The 21,239-nt window shown below is 37.0% G+C and overlaps 1 protein-coding gene across 3 annotated transcripts in view; it reads left to right on the top strand.

Moving 5' to 3' along the window:
• Window positions 1-21,239, top strand: part of CEP128 (centrosomal protein 128) — a 465,565-nt gene that overhangs the window by 210,798 nt on the left and 233,528 nt on the right. For all 3 annotated transcript variants that reach the window (XM_043472686.1, XM_043472687.1, XM_043472685.1), the window contains one exon: window positions 1,148-1,340. In XM_043472686.1, the coding sequence (XP_043328621.1) occupies window positions 1,148-1,340 (193 nt within the window). The remainder of the gene's footprint in view (window positions 1-1,147; window positions 1,341-21,239) is intronic.

The raw sequence follows: 21,239 nt of genomic DNA, 5'->3' as shown, positions 1-21,239 counted from the left end.
CAGCCTGGAAGCTCATTATGTCTCGCTGTTCAGGTCTTTACAGAACTTAATCTCCAGTCCTCCCTGGCCTGTACCCCATCTCCCTTCTTCTAAGTTGAAGAGTATAAAGGTAAATTTCAGCTAGCTAATCCCCAGCCCCATCCTGAGGCTATCTAGGGGCTCCACCCTAACTAGCTCATTAACATAAACTCTGGTCTGATCAAAAGTGCTTTGTTATTAATAAACCATAACTTTATGCATGATTTCCATTTTTCTTCACCCAACATATTGGTTACCTTATGATATTACTGTATACTTTTTTATAATTTGACTTATGATTATTTTTTTTCTATGTCACCACCTGTTCGACCTTTTGTCCAAAGGAATTGTGCCTCTTTGTCATTTCTGGGGATATTTGAAAGCTGATGTATGTGGGGAGTCCCAGTCTAAGGGCCATATCCCAGTTCTGCTTCATCATGTGGTGGTTCAGTTACTGAGTTGTGTCCGACTCTTATGACCCCATGGACTATAACCTGCCAGGCTCCTCTGTCCATGGGATTTTCCAGGCAAGATTACTGGAGTGGGTTGCCATTTCCTTCTCTAGGGGATCTTCCCAAACCAGGGATTGAACCTGCAAAATGATTCTATCACAGCTATTTTTAATAAACCGGGGCATGTCCAAACAGCCTTTTAGACTTCTGGAGACTTAAAATATTCTTGCTTATGATATGTACTATTCAGGGAGATTGTCCGTTAGCTTAATTGCATTTTCCCTTCTAGTTCACAGCTTCCACTATTTTGCTTCTTATTGAGGTGAAGACTGTTTAGATGATTTAAAGTCAACTAGCAGCTGGATCGGAGAAGGCAATGGCACCCCACTCCATGTTGTATTACAACATGAAGTTTAATAGGCTAAACTTTCTGTGGTATTGCCTTTCGAAAGATGATAGAGCATACCAAGTATTTTATAAAAATCCAAGAAAATAATTTTCTGCATGAGCTTTTAACTGATATAAACCATTATGCAAATTAAAACATTATGGGTATTTTTAAATTTTGCTTAAATCATTAGTTATTGTTTAAATTTAGATTATCATGACTTCATCATGTTTTGGAATGCCACTGTTTTCTAGATTTTTAAAAATTAGAATAAATGTCATATTTTTAGACTAAACTTCAGTGGCTCTGTGAGGAGCTGAAAGAGAGAGAAAACAGAGAGAAAAGTCTACGGCACCAGCTGATGTTGTGCAGACAACAACTCAAGAATATGACGGAAAACAAGGAAGCTGAGCTTCAGTGTCTTTTTGAACAGATAGAAAGACAGGAGCAACTTCTGGAAGAAATACACCGAGAGAAGAGAGGTGTGTTGATTGCTCTTTCTCTTTTATTTTTCTTTGTTTATGTTCATGAAATCTTAGGGTTGGGGGAAAAATATTCGGTTTCTCTTACATTTAGTTTGAACTACAGAATTTCCAAATGCTTCTCCTCTCCTTGTCTCTTGTTTGCTTATCTTCATTTCTGGGTCTGGAGAGAGAACTGTTTCTCCTTGAGAATTTCCCCTTTAGCTCCTGTATCCCCACTGTGTACATTTCTGTCTATTGGCCATTTGGAAATGCTAATTAGGTAAGTCATGTTTGTTCTTCCCTAGTAAAGCGCTAAAATCAGTAAAATATGCATTCATTCAATAAACATGTACTTTGTGTCTGTTTTCCCAAATTATTGAAGTTGTCAGATTTATTGGCGTAAAGTTTTTTTGTAATAGCCCCTTTTTAATTCTTTTAGTTTCTGTAAGATCTGTGCTGATGTCTGTTATATTCCTGGCATTGGTAATTTGTGTTCATTCTTTTGTTCTTATAAGTCTTGCTGGGGGTTTTATTAATTTTATTACTATTTTCAAAGAAACAGCCTTTGATTTTTAATTTTTTCTATTATTTGTCTTTTTAGTGTTTTATTGATCTCTAGTGTCATTCTTATTTCCTTTCTTTTACTTCCTTTGTACATCATTTGTTTTTCTCCTGGATTCATAAGTTGGACACTTTATTTTAATCTTTCTGTTCCTTAATATAGTCATTTAAAATTGTAAATTTTCATCTTAGTAATACTTCAAATACATTTAACAAATTCTGGTATATTTTCCTTTTATTATTACTTAGTTTCATTTAGAGAATATTTCCCTTGTGATTTCTTCTCTGATGTGGATTTTTTTTTTTTAAAGAAGTGGGCTACTTAGTTTCCAATTATATAGAATTTTATAAATATTATCAGTTTCTAAACTTAGTACCCTTGCAGTTGTAAAACATATTCCATGATTTCGATGCTTTTTCTGAGATTTGTTTTATTGCCCCAAATGTGGTCTCTGTTAGTAAATTTTCCATGTGCACTTGAAAATAAGTTATGTTCTGCATTTATTGTGAAATGTTCTATAAAAGTAACTTATGCTAAATTGTTTCATATTGTTCTGCATTTCTGGTGGTTTCTATATCCCTACTGATATTGATTATTTCTATCAATAACTGATGGAGATATCCAGCTATTTTCAGGGTGTGATTTTTTTTTTCCCTCCAAATATTTTGAAACTCTATTGTTAGATTCCATCTTGATATTGATTGTGGAAATGCATCTAATGAGTTGCAAAGTTGTGTCCCACTCTCAAGATCCCATGAATCTAATTAGGAGCCTATCGTAACAGTCTCAATAAAAGCAAAAGAGGGACTGACAGAGGACATTAGTAGTGGCAACATGCAAGATACTGTTGAGGAATTAGTGCAAGATTGAACAATGTGGGTGAATGAGAGAAGGCTCACAGGATACTCAAGGTCTTTGTGCTTTTGCCTTTGGGAGAAATAGCAAAGTTGGGAAAGAGGGGCTGATTTATTGGGAGACCAAAAAAGATCATGCTTTTGTCTATTCTTTAAAAACTATAAAAAGTAAAAGTCTCCAGAAGACCCAAACTTTTGTGATAGAGGGATGATATGGTAATTTCTTGACTTTTGGGTACAAGATGTATGAGTGCTGTCTGTGATTCAGAAATAATGAGGACTTAATATGGATAATGAAGAACAAGCCAAGCCTGTTATAGTTGCATACGTACACATGTATTATTAGGAAGATATGAGTTTTCTTCTGTTTTAGGGGCTATTTCAGGGCTGTAGGTTGGAGCTGGGGTGTTCCAAAAGGAGATGAAATCTACTGAGAAGTTATTGTCATGGACCTCTTAGAAGTTTAGTAGTTGTTGACTTAGGAATTCTTCATTGTTATGAATGGCAACAAAGAAAAGAGTAGAGAGATATAAACTGCAGCAGAGAAGATTTAGGTATGATATTTTAACTTGTGTAAGTAGTTATTTTTAGTAATTTCTTAATAAACCATCCACTGCCTACCTTCTTAATATTCTGATAGCTCACTGCTCCTGTGTGTGCCAGTTTTTCTGGCATGAAGAATACATGCTTTGAATAAGAATACATGCTTTGAAACTATTAGGTCTACTAAAAGTTAAAATTTATAGGCATGTTAGAGGGATTTCTTTTGTCAGAGACCTTTGAAAGTGAAAGTCTCTTTGCGACCCCATGGGCTTAAAGTCCATGGAATTCTCCAGGCCAGAATACTGGAGTAGGTAGCCTTCCCCTTCTCCAGCGGATTTTCCCAACCCGGGGATTGAACCCAGGTCTTCCTGCATTGCAGGCAGGTTCTTTACCGGCTAAGCCACAAGGGAAGCCCAAGAATACTCGAGTGGGTAGCGTATCCCTTCTCCAGCAGATCTTCCCAACCCAGGAATTGAACTGGCGTCTCCTGCTTTGCAGGTGGATTCTTTACCAACTGAGCTATTAGGGAACCCATCAGGGACCTTTAGAAGGAGAGATATCTGTATGGTATGATTTAGCTCCATTCTTGCTTATGAAATGCTAATTATTATGAACAAATATAGCAGACAACTTTATTAACACATTTTTTTCTTAAACTGAAATTGTGAACTCTTAATTAAACGAAGAACTCATCTTTGCTTTCCAGGCACTTTATGATTATGACTGTGACTATTTCATGTACCTCATTTTTCTTTCTGAAGTACTTAGAAATTCACATGGCCTCTTAAATTCCTTTCCCTTAAAGGTGAAATTTTGTCTTCTTACCCAGTTTCTCTCTTGGGTAGGTCACATGCTTATTTGGCTTTGTTGGAGTCACTGGGATCTTCATCCATTCCCTCCACTCTGATACATGCAGTGCCTAGAAAGGCGATGTTCTTGGTAGCCTGCACTGTGAATCCAGGCTCTCAGATCTGTCCTTTCCTGTCATGTATCACTTATTGGAACTGTAATGCGTGTAATGATGAAATAAACCATTATGAACGGCCTCTTTATTAGGGAGTTACCTTTTCTGAATAAAGGGAAAGGTACTAATGGAATGTGGAAGAAGGGAGCTAGTCCTTCAGCTACTTCAGAAGGTATATTTTTGCCGCAGAGGACTATCGCTCAGGTTGTTTGATTGTTTCTGATGAGCACCTGTTTGTTGGAATAGCAATGAAGTGGGCCAAGAAGTGGGCAGTGGGAAAAGGATCCAGGAATGGGAGAAGTTGAATAGGTGAAAGAAAGGTTAATTGGTATAGCAGGAACCCAGAAGATACGAGAGTGAATGGGGTCAAAAGTAAAGGTAGAGAAATGAATCTTAGAAAGAACAAGGACAAGAGTTAAGACATTTTTTCTTCCGTTACCGTTTTAGCACTTTGAATACATTGCTGTTTTGGGTAGTTTAATTTATCACAGTAAGTTTTATAATGGTTCTCTTATTTTGACTGTTAGCTCCTCAACATTTGTGATGGGATATAATTAATCTTTGCCTTGTATATGTTCAATGGCAGTTTGGAAAAGAGGATGCAAGGAATGAGCCAAAGCTACTGGATTTGCTGTGTTAGACTTTGGAAGACCTGTTTTAGTAGAAGCCTTATGAATTTTAAGCCAAAACATTTCTCATAGTTTTTTTTGTTTGTTTACTTGCTTGTTTTGTAGAATATCCAAAGGGTAATAACACTTGTCATTCAAGGAATAGAGTCAGCTTAGTGATGAAACTGGTACACTGTATATTCCTGTATATAGCTCTGAGGATGAGTATTTTTACTATATGATAGAGATATGATTTAGTATTTTTCAGTTTTCTAGAACTTTTATTCTACTGAAGGCACTTCCACAGGTTCTCATCTACGTGATTCACTTCTACCAGTAGTAATCTCAGTTTTTTAAGGATTTTCCTCTGATTTTCCCAGTGTTCTGAATAACTCCTTTCAACTGTTTTCTCTGTTTTCCCTTGTCCTTTTTCTGAATTTTTGTACCATTTCCGTGTTGATGGCAGAATAAAGAACAATTTCTTAGAATTCATTTTTGGGACAGAAACAAGGGCGGGACTTGTGAACTGAAGGCATCTTTCCTGGAGTGAAAACGAGTGCTTCTACTCCAGGACTCTTTCCTGGTCCTGGGAAACAGGGGGTCGTGTCATTTATGTTGTGTGTGTGCATTGCGTATTTATTGGTTAAGTTTTTCTCTTACTTGTGATTCATATTTTATTTCCCACATTGTTGCAAGCAGTTTTTTTTTTTTATTTGTCTCATTGAAAGAATATTTGGCAGTCATGCAACTTATACAAATGTTAGTCATTATCTAGTCTAAGAGCTAGGAAAACCAATTTTTTCTATTGCATGTCGGAGTATAATTAAGCATTCTAAATTAATTTAAGGGATAATCTCTAAGTGTAATGTAATTTATTTGGATTCTGGTTAATTAAAAAGAATCTATTTAGCACTTTATCTTACATTTCACCAGTTGGTTCAGAAGTTCAGTGATCTTGATCATTAGAGATAATGAAAGAATTTTAATTGATTGAAGAAATTATTTAAACTCACTAAACTATTATTTTGTTTAATGTGAAGTCATATCTTCCCGCATGTATTTTTAGATTTTCTTCATAATTATTTTCAAAAACCAATTGAGAAACAGTGGGTTTTTAAAAACTTATATCCACTACTTGAGTAAAATCAGTAGTTTGTTTTCATTTTAGTCCTTGTTTTTGCTTATATATGTTTCATTATAATAATTTTATTTCTCATGTGTTTAGTGTTATTTAAAATCCAGCCAGGCCAACAGGTCAACTAGGATTGAAATTAAACTTCATTGATTCAATGTGCCTAAGACCAGAATTGAATAAATTAATGATATGCCTGGAGCTTCTGATAACCAGCTTTGACTGACTCTATAACAACATTCATATTGTTACTAAGTAAATTGACAATAGAAAGTTATGGCTAATTATTCTTTAGTTATAAATATCCCCACCCACCTGCCTATCTGTGTAATGGGCCTGATTCTTGTACTACTTCTATTGACTAATTAATTTGGAAGACAAACATTTTCAATACTTTCAGTTACGTAGTCACTTAGCAACAGTGAAGCATTGAATGTAGAGTTCAGATATTTAAAGTTACATTTTTCCTCTCCTAAATTATTGGATGTATTTTTATATTCTGGAATGTATTCTAGAAAATCCATAAATGTTAAGTATACTCTACAAATGAATTTTAGATTTTCTTTTTTGACCTTTTCATAGATTATCTGTATTATTTTCTACTGTTTCATAGGATAGCAAAGCTGGTCTGCTTGAATTTGAATCAGTGATATTCAGGGAGGAAAGTAAGCTAAAGTTGCATGTGCTAAAAAAGATTTGATGTGGGTTTTTAGGTTAGTAAATAGCTTTTATTAAATTCAGAACTTATCTTTGCTGTGTTTCAGTTATTTTAAACTAACACTTCTTTCTGTTTTGTTGTTTATATGTTAGTTATCAATTGTGGTAGGCAGAATAATGCCGGCTCACTACCCTCAATGATGTCTACATCCTAACTCCCAGAACCTTTTAATATGTTATGTTATATGCCAAAAGAGATTTTGTAGCTATGTTCAAATAAGGGTTTAGAAAAGAGGAAGTTATACTGGATTATTTATTAGGCCCACTAATAATCATAAGTATTCTTAAAGTGAAAGAAAAAAGCAGAAAAGGAAGTCGGAGAAAGACTCAATGCATCATTTGTTCATGGCCTTGAAGAAGAAATTCTTCTGGTGACTCAGACCATAAAGCATCTGCCTGCAATGTGGGAGACCCGGCTTCTATCCTTGGGTCGGGAAGATCTTCTGGAGAAGGAAACGGCACCCCACTCCAGTATTCTTGCCTGGAAAATCCCATGGACAGAGGAGCCTGGTGGGCTATAGTCCACGGGGTCACAGAGAGTCAGACACGACTGAGCGACTTCACTTTGTGCTTTTACTTTTGAAGAAGAAGGAAAAGAGCCAAAGCCAGAGAATGTGGGTGGTCTGTAAGAAGCTGGATAAAAGTAAGGAAATAAGTTCTTCCCTGGAACCTCTAGAAAGGAATGCAGCCCTTGCTGGAATGATTATCATAGCCCAGATTCCCATACAGGCCTTCTTACATAAGGAATTGTAACATCATAAATTTGCATTGTTCTAAGGCACTGTATTTGTGGTAATTTGTTACAGCATACATAGCAAACTAATAACCAGTAAGATCATGAAATTAGGCATTTGTAATAGTTTTTTTGCATCTTGGTTCTCAGTTCTGTTCAGATCAAGTAATCCTGCAGCCTGCTTGAACCTCTTTGGGTACTTGTGCCCATCTTTGGACATTTGTCAGAAAGTTAAGGATAGTGTATTACTCAAAGTCTACTAAAATTAACTTGGAAATGAATGCCCCAAGGCAGTTCTCAAAGTGAGTGAAATGTGGTATTTTCAAAATGAATATAATTTCCTTACTCTCATACACATACATACATACATTTGGTGTGTTTCATTTAAATATAGAAATTAAATTCAGTGAAATTACATAGGTCATGAATGAACCTGAAATGGAGGCAGTCTTTATTGTTTTAGACTGTAGTAAGGCCTTTATTCATTTTTAGTCCTACTGTTAAATTTTATTTTTTTTCCCCTTTGAATTATAGCATAATACTAAAATGCACATAGAAAGAAATTTAAAAATAAAATTGCAGAAAAAAAATAAGAGAACAGAGAGATAGTGTCCTTGGCACCTGGAAGGAGTTATTGTGGTTTATCCTTTAATGCAGCTCTGAGTTTTCTAACATCAGAGAGGTATACATGTTGGTCACATGGTTCTTATCACCTTAGTTAACTAAAGGGGACATGGGAACTTCTAGTGAGAAATAAGCAATCTGGAAACCGAAGTCAAGAAGAATGTATTGTATTGATCTTTCTGTAAGTGATATAACAAACAGTGTCTCCAGTTACTGTTCATATGATAATAAGAGCTAACATTTATTGCTGTGTGCTGGATACTGTTTAAGTGTTTCAAGCAATTTATTTTTTAAGTTATCCCCAAACAGGTGCCATCATCCAGCTTTCAAAACAACAAAAACAATCATTTTTTTCTTAATAGAAATAGTACATGGTAACTAGGTACGCATTATGAACTTTTATGGTCCCTTAGGCACTTTGCCTTCATGGATGCCTTCCTCCACAGAAAATGAAATGTTTTGACTACATTGGTGTGAAGATAAATGTAATCCAGGCTAGATTTATTATCATATATTCATGGCTATATTCTTTCTTCTGCTGACTTTATCATCATCTCAGGTAAAAACATTTTCATTGGCTATAGACACTGCCTCCTGTGCTTAGTAGAGAAGCTGGGCTGGGATGGAGGAGAGGCCGTGCTCTGAGGTCCTGTGTGCAGAAGGTGCTGACGGAGATTGGATGACGGGGTTTCCGTAGAAAGTGTTCCATGTGGTGAACCTAAGTCTGAGTAGGTATGACCCAGGCAAGAGATGGTGGCGGAGTTGTCCCAGCAAAGAGAACTGTGTTTGTGGGGGGCTGAAGTGGGAGAGAGCTTTGCTACTACATAATGAGATAAGGAAATTGAAATGCACACACAAAGGTTGTGGTTGACCTAAAGTTATACACCTACTAGATTTTAAAAAAAAAATTATTTCTGTCCCTCCAGTGAACTCAATTTTCACATGACTGGTATCCCTTTGGTAGATATTAAACTTCAATTTATAGTTGCATTCTTGTCTAAGTATTTGAAGTTTGATTATTCCCTTTTGTTAGCTTGGGATACAGAGTGCTTTAGATACCAGATGTGGTTGCTGAGAATAAATATGCATACCGTGAAATTTAAAATGGAACTATTTTAAAATAGCGGATGGCAATATACCGTATAGAAAGCTTCTATGGCCTTATAGCTATGAAATTTTACTTTGAAACTCCAAAGAAAATTTTCTCAATTTATTAACTTTCAAGCTTTCCTGAGAGCATTTAAAACCCACTCTTGCACTTATGATTTGAAAGGAAGTTTGCTTTCTCCTATTCCTTGTCCCCTGCAACTGGTGACTTTACCGTTTTCCTTGGTGGTTTCTCATGTATCTGCTGCTCCTTCTGCATTTAGACTATGCTGTCTTATTTAGCTCTTTAGAAGCTTTGTATTTGCAAGATCTTCTTAACCTCTAGTTGCTGCCTTCTACTTGACTGCTCTTCACCTCTGAGCCTTCCAGAGCCCCCCCCAAAATGGATGACTTTCCCAAGCAGTCACACTCCTGTGGGTGTGTTCACTCCTTGGGCCCCAGCTGTCTTCCATCCACTTCTCTGCTATCTAATAAACCTTTTGATAAGGGTGACATCTTTTAGGAATAACCTTGAATATGCTTAGTTTACTACAAAAGAGGAAGTCGTTTTCCAAGTATGACTTTGTACTTTTACCCCATACTGTTCTCCATAGTGGTTGTGTCAGTTTGCATCCATGTACCAGCAGCATCGTGTACCAGCGGTGCGAGAGGGTTCCCTTTTCTCCACAGCCGCTCTAGCATTTCTGTTTGTAGATTTTTTGATGATGGCCATTCTGACCAGTGTGAGGTGGTACCTCATTGTAGTTTTGATTTTTGTTGTTTAGTTATTCAGTCAGTCGTGTCTGACTCTTTGTGACACCGTGGTCTATAACTCACCAGGCTCCTCTGTCCAGGGAATTTTCCAGGCAAGATTACTGGAGTGGGTTGCCATTTCCTATCCAGCGGATTTTCCTGACCCAGGGATCAAACACGGGTCTCCAGATCTGCTGCACTGCAGGTGGATTCTTTACCACTGAGCCACTGGAGAAGCTCATAAAACCCAGTATTTACTTATAAAAGTTAGTTGCGTTCATACTGTAAAAATTCAGATTTTATAAACTTGATGGAAAATGTTACTAGTTATGTCTTACTTGAGAAAAACAGATCAAACCAAAAAGATCTCATTTTCATAATACCCCTTACATAACAAATTATCACACACATTTGTACACATGGGTGTACTATCTTCTTAGAATATTTTAATAGGTAACCTGAAATCTGACTTGACAAATCATATGATGGCTATTCTGACCAGTGTGAGGTGATACCTCTTTGTAGTTTTGATTTGCATTTCTATAATCATAAGTGATGTTGAGCATTTTTTCATGTATTTATTAGCCATCTGTGTGTCTTCTTTGGAGAAATGTCTATTTTGGTCTTCTACACATTTTAAAAAAAAGTTAATTTACTTTTAATTGAAGGATAATTACTTTACAATATTGTGTTGGCTGCTGCGATAATCAGCATGAGTCAGCCATAGGTATGCATACGTCCTCTCCCTGTTGAACCTCCCTCCCACCCCTCCCCACCCCTCTAGGTTGTTAAGAGACCCAGTGTGGATCCCCTGAGTCATACAACAAATTCCCATTGGTTATCTATTTTTACATATGGTAGTGTATATGGTTCCATGTTACTGTCCCCACTTGTCTCACACTCTCCTCCCTCCCCTCTGCGTGTCCATATGTCTGTTCTCTATTTTTGTGTCTCCATTGCTGCTCTGCAAGTAGGTTCACTAGTACCTTCTTTCTAGATTCTGTATATATATGCGTTTATATACAACACTTGTTTTTCTCTTTCTGACTTACTTCATTCTGTATAATAGGCTCTAGGTTCATCTACCTCATTAGAACTGACTCAAATACATTCCATTTTTTGGCTGAGTAATATTCTGTTGTATATATGTACCACTGTTTCTTTATCCATTCATCTGTTGATGGACATCTAGATTGCTTCATTGCCCTAGCTATTGTACATAGTCTGCAGTGAACACGGGACATGTGTCTTTTTCACATTTGTTTTCCTCAGGGTATATGCCTAGTAGTGGGATTGATGGGTCATAGGTACTCATTGCTAGTTTTTTGAGGAGTCTCCATACTGTCTTCCATAGTGGCTGTATCAGTTTTCATTCCCACCAACAGTGCAAGAGGGTTCCCTTTTTTCCACAGCCTCTGCAGCATTTATTATTTGTAGATTTTTTGATGATGGCCATTCTGACTGGTGTGAGGTGATATCTCATTGTAGTTTTGATTTGCATTTCTCTAATAATGAATGACTCTCAAAAAATAATAATGATTAGGTGGCATCATTGATGTAATGGACATGAACTTGGGCAAACTCCAGGGGATGGTGAGGGACAGGGAAGCCTGAAGTGCTGGAGTCCATGGGGTCTTGAAGAGTTAGGCACAACTTGGCGACTAAACAACAACAATACTGAGCGATGTTGAGCATCTTTTCATGTGTTTGTTAGTCATCTGTCTGTCCGCTTTGGAGAAATGTTTGTTTAGGTCTTTTGCCCACATTTTTATTGTGTTGTTTGTTTTTCTGGTATTGAGTTGTATGAGCTGCTTGTATATTTTGGAAATTAATCCTTTGTCAGTTGTTTCATTTGCTATTATTTTCTCCCATTCTGGGGGTTGTCTTTTTACCTTGCTTATAGTTTCCTTTGTTACGCAAAAGATTTTAAGTTTAATTAAATCCCACTTGTTTATTTTTGTTATTATTTGCATTACTCTGGGAGATGGGCCATAGAAGATCTTGTTGGGGTCCTTTAATGGACCGGAACCTTGTGGTGTGGAGTCGACAATAAGAAAGTGAAAGAGAGAAAGAGAGAGAGAGAAAGAGAGAGAGAGAGAGACAAAAAAGACCCGGGGACCTAAGCTCTGATGGAGCAAAGGTGCTTTAATGATTTTTCTATGAGTATATATAGGCTGCAGTACAAGAAACTTCTTTCGGGAATGATAGAGATCAGAAAACCAAATGTACATCAACTGTTACCACAAGGTCAGGAGACAATCCATATCTCAAGAAAGGGGAAGGAGATTAAGCTGTTTTGTCCTAAGGAGAATGTTTACTAAAGGAGACTCATGCTTGCCTCACGCAATGACCTCAGTCCCTGGGAGCAGCGTGCTGTTCCGCTTGAAGAGGGACAAAGGACTCATGAGAGACAGCATGTAGGAATCCTCCCGTCAAACATTCCCTGACAATTCCCCCTTATTTATTTATAATATTTGTAAGAAGAGTTCTGACCATCAGAGTTTGTTTAGTTTTGACAATCTTTGCATGAAGGCAACGGTAGACAACAAATATAATTGTTAAGACAATCACCAAAATTATGGTTTTAGATCCAATGTCATGAGTAAGACTTTGAAACCATCCACGTGGGTCTAGCCCAGATAATTGATCAGCTAATTGTTTAGCTAAAGTTTCCATATCAATGGAAGAGGGCAGATTATTAGAAAAGGTTTTAAATATTTTTTTTGTAATAACTGTACATTTAGAGAGGCATTATCATGTATGTTTTGTAAATGATACTTGATTTGTTCTCAGTTGTAGGCACTATTATTAAAATGAACAGGAGTAACACAAAATTGAGTAGAATTTTAGTCACATTTTAGCATCACCTGTTTTTGTACATCTGTTAATTGATCTCTAACCCATTCGATGGCTGTTTTCAGTTCCTGTATTTTTTCTTGAATTTCCTCATCTATCTGAGTCTGAGTGGGCCATATAGTATGGGCATCTTTAGTCCAATTTTGGATAAAATTATGTGTTTGAATTGAGGTTTGTAAAGTAACGCTAGTCATGACAGCAATGGTGCAAATAGTTATTAATCTTATAATGCCAAAAATCAGCCATCTAATGAATCGTTTACATTGCTAGAGCAATTTAGTAAGCAACCAGGAAGCAAGTCTAGCCATGGGACCTTCTTCCCAGGGCCGTTGGAGATTTATTGGTAACCATAGACTACGTCGAGATCGAAGAATTAAAAGAGAATCATATCTTAAGGAAATAGAGGAGTTAAGACAAGTACATAATCTGCAATTTATGCAAGTTACAGAACGTATAGTCTTATTGAATTGTAAGTTTTCTATAGCTGTAACAAAAGGAAATGGAACACAGGCTTGTATAAAATATGATTGATTATAGCAAAAGAAGTAATTGTTATAGCTATGATTGGTCTCTGTGGAATGTCTGGTCTAAGTCCTAAGTTTTTTGGTGTTTGCAGCAAATTTTCAGATGTCCCATTGTTTAGGCCCAATCTGTTTATCAAAGATGATTCGAGGATGAGGTGGGGGCCATTCCATCATCAAGCTAGCCAAGAAGTCCTCTGTCATGGTAATGTTCCATTGTAGTATTAGTAACCTTCCATGTTACTTGAGTAATATAATCATACATAGTATTGTTAATATCATCTGAGCAGTTCAATAACCACATACTATGGGTTCCCCAATTGACAATTGTATGATTAGCTATAAACATTAATTTTTCTGGTTTGGCCTGACATTTGTCCCAATGATCAGGAGTATATTTAAAGTTCTTATTAGTAAACCCTTGGCATGCTGTTCTTTGTTCTTTTTCTAATTCTTTCCCTAAAGTTTCAGTAGTATAAACATGGTTTACTGACAAAGAAAGGGCAGTAAATAATCCAAGTAGTGTCTAAAAATCTTTTTTTGGAGGCAGGACGAAAGCCCAAGTTTGTCGACTAACGTTTATACATAATTTTGGGGCCCATATATAAAGGAAGGACTTTATAACCTAGAACGATATTAATTAGTTTTTTTTTTTTTTTTCAGGATGAGAGGGCCCCTCCAGTTCTAAGGAGGGGGCATATGTGTTGACTCATTAGTGGATGTGATTGGTTCTATATCTGTTCATTTTACAACCTACAATAAAAAAGGGGGGTTAGGTATATAAGCCCAGTAAGTGTGATCGATCAGGTCAGCCTGAGCGGGGGAAGCAAAAGCAAGCAAAGCAAGCATAGCGAAGAAAAATATTTTTAGGATTCTGAGGCATTCTCTGTTGAGAAATCAGGTTTTTAGTTTAATTAGTAAGGGTTTTTATCTGTCGCCAAGTAGGGAGATCATAAGGTCGATGACGTTGAGTGCGGCGTTTTTTGGAAATTTTTAATGTCGCCATGGCTTATATTGGAATTCTTTCTTCCTGGGTTTTTTGCTGTTTTATCTCTAGTCTGAATGCTGGGGGCCCCCTTAGGTTGAATCTTTTGAAGAGGAAGTCATGTGAGCTCGTTGGATCTATCTGGAGAAATAGAAGCATATCCTTTCCCTGTAAGATTAGTTTCTTAGATTTCTATTGATTAGTTAACCCGTCTTGATATCAAATGGGCAAAGGAAAGGAGGTGTCCTATAATGTTTAAAAACTTCTTTTTTTGTTTGTTTGTTTTTTGCTTTTGTCAAAACATCTCTTTGTGGTAAGTTTAAAAACTTTAAAACAAATAAGGCTATATTAACAATAGTTATAAAAAGAGAGGAAAGCGATAATGATGAAAACATTCTTAGGAAATATTTTAGTCTAAAAGAGAAAAAAAAATCATTCAGAAATCTGTTTGGGACTGGTATTTGGCTGTGGTTTGTGTTATTTGGGGCAAAGGATTAGGAGTAACCATTTAAATATTTTTTCCTAAGTGAAATTATTGAAAAGGTGATGCAGAACAGCTTGACAAATGAAATGTTGCTCACATCCAAATATATTTGACCTTGTCCTTGAAAAAGAAATGCAGCTTAGCAAATGTTGAATCTCACTGTTTAGTGTGTTAAAGAGGATGATTACACTTCTAAGAGAGACCTGAAAAGAAGGCAAACATTCCACATTTTTGATATTTTTAGGAACAAATAATCCATTCGGGAAATGGTGTCTTTTTTTTTTTTTTTTTTTATGCCGTTTTTGCCCTGCTTTAAGAATCTTACAGATTGGGAACAGAAATAAAGTCACACCAACAATAGTTATAGGCTTAAAGACTACACTACATCAGAATCTAGTAAAGTTTGCTCTGGACAAGGAAGACAAAAGTGTTCCTGTGTATTTTTTCTTATTTAATTTTTTATTTGCAGCTACAGTGTGTAATGTGTTTGTCCAATCATGTCTTTGTGGACTATAAGGAATGTCTGCAATCTGTTTAATAGAGAATGAATGTAAAAATTGTTTGAACTGCTTAGAAATATAGGCAGAGTCATTGTCTGTTTTTATAGAATTAGGTGTTCTCATTATTGTGAAGTAAGTTGATAGGTGAGTTATAACATGTTGTGTAGTCTTACCTTAGAGAGGTGTTGCCCCTAGAAAAGAAGAATTTGTATTGATCGAGACATGTAAGAAGGAAGAGGAAGAAAGTTCAGGACAATGAGTTACATCAATTTGCCATAAAATTTTCCTTCATTTGTTATAAGCCTTTTTAAAATTTTAGCACTAAATATCTTTAAAAGTTAAAAGGCCAAAACAAAGTATGATAGCATAATAAACAAATGTAATGTTTATTTCAAATAAACATACCATACTTTGTGGTTTTCATTGTGATCCACCCAAGCATTTCAGCTGTATTTTTTAATATATTTGTAGTCTGAATGTATCTGTTGACCAAAGTTAATTTTGTTAAATATTGTTTTCTCAGAATTTTTTTTTTGTTTTTAATTTGGTTTAATTTGGAAAAAGAACATTTGCTGTAGCTAGAACAACAATGAAAAACTAGTCTAGTAAAGCTTATGTAAATACCACTTTATTTTATAATGTTTATAATGTTATAATGTTTCAACAATTAAAAAAAATATTTTTGTATTCATCATTTTATTTGCCATTTCTTATATCTTTTTATTAAAAGCATATATTTTACTTTTCTATAGCAACCATGAAATGTCTTGTATGTTAGCATTTTATAGACCGTTGAACATATTTCTCAAATCATATTATATTATATATATATCCATTTTTATATAAATATATATTTATATTCATTAACAGCTCAAAATCTCTTCAGCTCTTCTGCAAGAAAAACCCCTTTTAAGAGTAAGCCAATGTTCAGTAATTAACCCTTCAAAATCCTACTTCATTTGGAAATGACCCAGCCATTCAACAAACTTCTACTACTTAGTTCAGCACAACTCTAGAAACCTAAGTTACTCCAATCTCAAGAGATGGCTCCAGATTATAGATAATAGATCATTCTATCAAAAATACAATTATTTCTAAGAGCTTATCTAAAAGTTTTTATCTCATCTATATATTTGTATATATATATATATAAAGAGTTACCTTTTTGTTGACAAACTTAGTTTACTTTAAACCAAGGCATAATAAAAGTATTATATAATGTTGATGACTCAAGACATGTCCAAACTAGATTAACAAATAATTATATTTAAATCACATTCACATTTAAATAAACATTATACCCAACATTGAACACCCTTTAGTTCATGTAAAGCTGAATCCAAATAGAGCTCATTAATTCCACACTATCCAAAAACAAAGACATACATTGAGACATAGATAATTTTAGATACATAGGCATAGTTCTCTGTTTGAAATTTAAAATATCTTTTTGTTTTATTTATTTTGAGCTCCACCAATTTGTTAATGGCTGGAGTCCTAGATAGAGTGGGCTGTGTATCCCAAGGACATGATAAGAGTTAACTTAAGGTTTTTTCTTAGGCCTATTTTTGTTTTCCAGGCAGAATTGGAGCTCAAAAAAAAAAAAATTTTAACAAGTTAACCTTTTTTTAACTGCACGTGCAAGAAGAACTGGTTTTGCAATTTCAAAAAATATTTTATTTTTATCAGTTTCCTCCGGAATCTAAAGAATATCATAGCCATTCAGTGTCAAAAATATCATTTTTCTTTTTTGTAGCTATAGTATATTATTAATGATATATGCATGAGGGAATTGTTGTCACATAGGAAGTAAAGCCTTGGCTACAAAATTTTGACAAATACTAGGACTGTTATGGAGACGGCAATGGCACCCTGTTCCAGTACTCTTGTCTGGAGAATCATAGGGACGGGGGAGCCTGGCGGGCTGACATCCATGGGGTCGCATGGAGTAGGATACGACCAAAGTGACTTAGCAGCAGCAGTAGCAGGACTTTTAAGCATACCTTGAGGTAACAGTCTATTGAAATCTTTTATGAGGCCCGATATGATTAGGATAAGGGAGAGAGAAAGTGAATCTCTGCCGGTCTAAAGGGTGTAGTTGTGACTGTTGGCAGAGGAGAAGCATTTGGAGCAGCCGGGGCAGGGCTAGTAAGAAAATTTTGAGATATTTTGTATTGTTTTAATTGGGCCTTTTGTAAAGTTTAATCATTTAATTTATATTTATGTAACAAGTGTTCTGTCGCTGAATATTGGAAGGGCTAGAATGTACCTTGAAATGGCAGAATTACAGCTTTAATAAGAGCCCATAGGGGCTAGAGATCAATTGGAATATTTTTTCTTGTTTGGTTCTGCTCATTAAATTTCTTTACCTGGAGCCAAAATTTTAAATCAAAACTACATTTATCAGGAAACTAAGGATTATGTTCAACTACTGTTTGAAGGCAAGCCTCTATTCATTGCCGTGAAGCCTGAAGTCCCTGAAATTTAAACAAATGGTGAAGTAAAGTAGAAAAATAATGGGGCTGGCCAGCCGTTTAACCCATGCCTTAGTACTTACCGACCTCAATAGGTCCCTGAGTCAGTCCGCCCGATATGCCACGTACACCAGTGTCCCTGTTCTTGGCGCCATTTGTTGGGGTCCTTTAATGGACCGGAACCTTGTGGTGCGGAGTCGACGATAAGAAAGTGAAAGAGAGAAAGAGAGAGAGAGAAAGAGAGAGAGAGAGAGACAAAAAAGACCCGGGGACCTAAGCTCTGATGGAGCAAAGGTGCTTTAATGATTTTTCTATGAGTATATATATGCTGCAGTACAAGAAACTTCTTTCGGGAATGATAGAGATCAGAAAACCAAATGTACAGCAACTGTTACCACAAGGTCAGGAGACAATCCATATCTCAAGAAAGGGGGAGGAGATTAAGCTGTTTTGTCCTAAGGAGAATGTTTACTAAAGGAGACTCATGCTTGCCTCACACAATGACCTCAGTCCCTGGGAGCAGCGTGCTGTTCCGCTTGAAGAGGGACAAAGGACTCATGAGAGACAGCATGTAGGAATCCTCCCGTCAAACATTCCCTGACAGATCTTGCTGTGATTTATATCATAGAGTGTTCTGCTTATGTTTTCCTCTAAGAGTTTTATAGTTCCTGGTCCTACACTTAGGTCTTTAATCTATTTTGAGTTTATCTTCATGTATGTTGTTAGGAAGTGTTCTAATTTCATTCTTTTACACATAACTGTCCAGTTCTCTCAGTACCACATGTTGAAGAAAGTATCTTTTCCCCATTGTATATTCTTTTTGTCAAAGATAAGGTGCCCATAGGTGTGTGGGTTTATCTCTGAACTTTCTATCTTGTTCCATTGGTCTGTGTTTCTGTTTTTGTGCCAGTTCCATACTGTCTTGATGACTGTATCTTTGTAGTATTGTCTGAAGTCAGGAAGGTTGATTCCTCCATCTGTATTCTTCTTTCTCAAGACTGCTTTGCTTACTTGGAGTCTTTTGTGTTTTCATATGTATTGTGAAATTGTTTGTTCTAGTTCTGTGAAAAATGCCATTGCTAATTTAGTAGGAATTGTATTGAATCTGTAGATTGCTTGGGGTAGTATAGTCATTTTTCACAATATTGATTCTTCCAATCCAATAACATGGACTCACTCACCATTTGTTTATGTCATCTTTGATTTCTTTTCATCAATGTCTTCCAGTTTTCTGTATATAGCTCTTTTGTCTCCTTGGGTAGGTTTATTCCTAAGTATTTTATTCTTTTTGTTGCAATGGTAAGTGAGATTGATTCTTTAATTTCTGTTTCTTTTTTTTGTTGTTGCTAGTATATAGAGATGCAGGGACTTTCTGTGTATGGATTTTGTACCCTGTGACTTAACTGAATTCTCTTGTTTGTTGTTGTTCAGTTGCTTAGTTGTGTCTGACTCTTTGTGACCCCATGGACTGCAGAATGCCAGGCTTACCTGTCCTTCACAAACTTCTGGATCTTGCTCAAACTCATGTCCATTGAGTTGGTGATGCCATCCAACCATCTCATCCTTTGTCATCCCCTTCTTCTCCTGCCTTCAGTTTTTTCCAGCATCAGGGTCTTTTCCAATGAGTTGGCTCTTCACATCAGGTGGCCAAAGTATTGGAGCTTCAGCTTCAGCATCAGTCCTTCCAGTGAATATTCAGGATTGATTTCCTTGTGGAAAGGAGCAGTGCCCTCTGTAAGAGACTGAGCCAGACCTGCCTTTGAGTGTTTGAGTGTCTCCTGTGGAGGTACAGATCAGCAGTGCCCTGCCCCAGGGACTGGACTCAGGCTGCAGCAGACCTGCGAGGTGTGGCATGTGGCATACGTCCTCTTGGAGGAGGTCGCCATTAGCCCCACCTTAGAGCTACCACGCAGACTTCCCACAAACTGGACAACAATTATACCAAAGAAGTGCTTGCACTGTTGCAAAAGTTCTGGGGCCCACAGATTTCCCAACCGTGGAATCCAGCAAAGGAACTGAGAACCCTCAGGGAAGTTGACTTTGGAGGCCAGTGGTATTTGATTACAGAACTTCCACAGGATTGGGGAAACAGACTCTTGGAAGGCACAAACAAAACCTTGTGCACACCAGGACACAGGAAAAGGAGCAGTGACCCCACAAGAGACTGAGCCAGACTTTCCTGTGAGTGTCCAGGAGTTTTTGATAGGGGTGTGGGTCAACAGTCAGGGGCACCAAATACAACAGTCCTGGGAGCTGCGGTGTGCTGATGTAAGTCCTTTTGAAGGAGATGCCATTACTGCCATTACCCTGCCATAGTTTGGCCTGAGGGAGGAACTACAGCCCCACCCATAAGCAGAAAATTGGATTAAAGATTTACTGAGTATGGCCCTGCACACCAGTTCAGTTCACTTCAGTCACTCAGTCATGTTCAACTCTGTGCGACCCCATGGACTGCAGCATGCCAGGCCTCCCTGTCGATCACCAACTCCTCGAGCTTACTCAAACTCATGTCCATTGAGTCGGTGATGCCATCTAACCATCTCATCCTCTGTCATCTCCTCCTCCTGCCTTCAGTCTTTCCCAGAAACAGGGTCTTTTCCAATGAGTCAGTTCTTTGCATCAGGTGGCCAAAGTATTGGAGTTTCAGCTTCAGCATCAGTCCTTCCAATGAATATTCAAGACTGGCTGCAGTCACCATCTTCAGTGATTTTGGAGCCCCCCAAAATAAAGTCTGTCACCATTTGCATTGTTTTCCCATCTATTTGCCATGAAGTGATGGGACCAGATGCCATGATCAGTTTTCTGAATGTTGAGCTTTAACCCAAATTTTCCACTCTCCTCTTTCACTTTCATCAAGAGGCTATTTATTTCTTCTTTACTTTCTGCCATAAGAGTGGTGTCATCTGCATATCTGAGGTTATTGATATTTCTCCTGGCAACCTTGATTCCAGCTTGTGCTTCCTCCAACCCAGCAGTTCTCAGGATGTACTCTGCATATAAGTTAAACAAGCAGGGTTAAGTACTCCTTTCCTGAGTTGGAACCAGTCTGTTGTTCCATGTCTGGTTCTAACTATTGCTCCTTGACCTGCATACAGATTTCTCAGGAGGCAGGTCAGGTGGTCTGATATTCCCGTCTCTTTAAGGATTTTCTGCAGTTTGTTGTATTCCACACAGTCAAAGGCTTTGGCATAGTCAATAAAGCAGAAGTAGATGTCTTTCTGGAATTCTCTTGCTTTTTTGATGATCCAATGGATGTTGGCAATTTCATTTCTGTTTCCTCTGCCTTTTCTAAGTCCAAATTAAACATCTGGAAGTTCATGGTTCATGTACTGTTGAAGTCTGGCTTGGAGAATTTTGAGCATTACTTTGCTAGTGTGTGAGATGAGTGCAATTGTGTGGTAGTTTGAGCGTTCTTTAGCCTTGCCTTTCTTTGGGATTGGAATGAAAATGGACCTTTTCCAGTCCTGTGACCACTGCTGAGTTTTCCAAATTTGCTGGCATATTGAGTGCAGCACTTTCAC

Source organism: Cervus canadensis, chromosome 6 (genome assembly GCF_019320065.1).
Source record: "Cervus canadensis isolate Bull #8, Minnesota chromosome 6, ASM1932006v1, whole genome shotgun sequence".
Lineage (NCBI taxonomy): Eukaryota > Metazoa > Chordata > Mammalia > Artiodactyla > Cervidae > Cervus > Cervus canadensis.
This window is presented reverse-complemented; position numbering and strand designations above follow the sequence as displayed.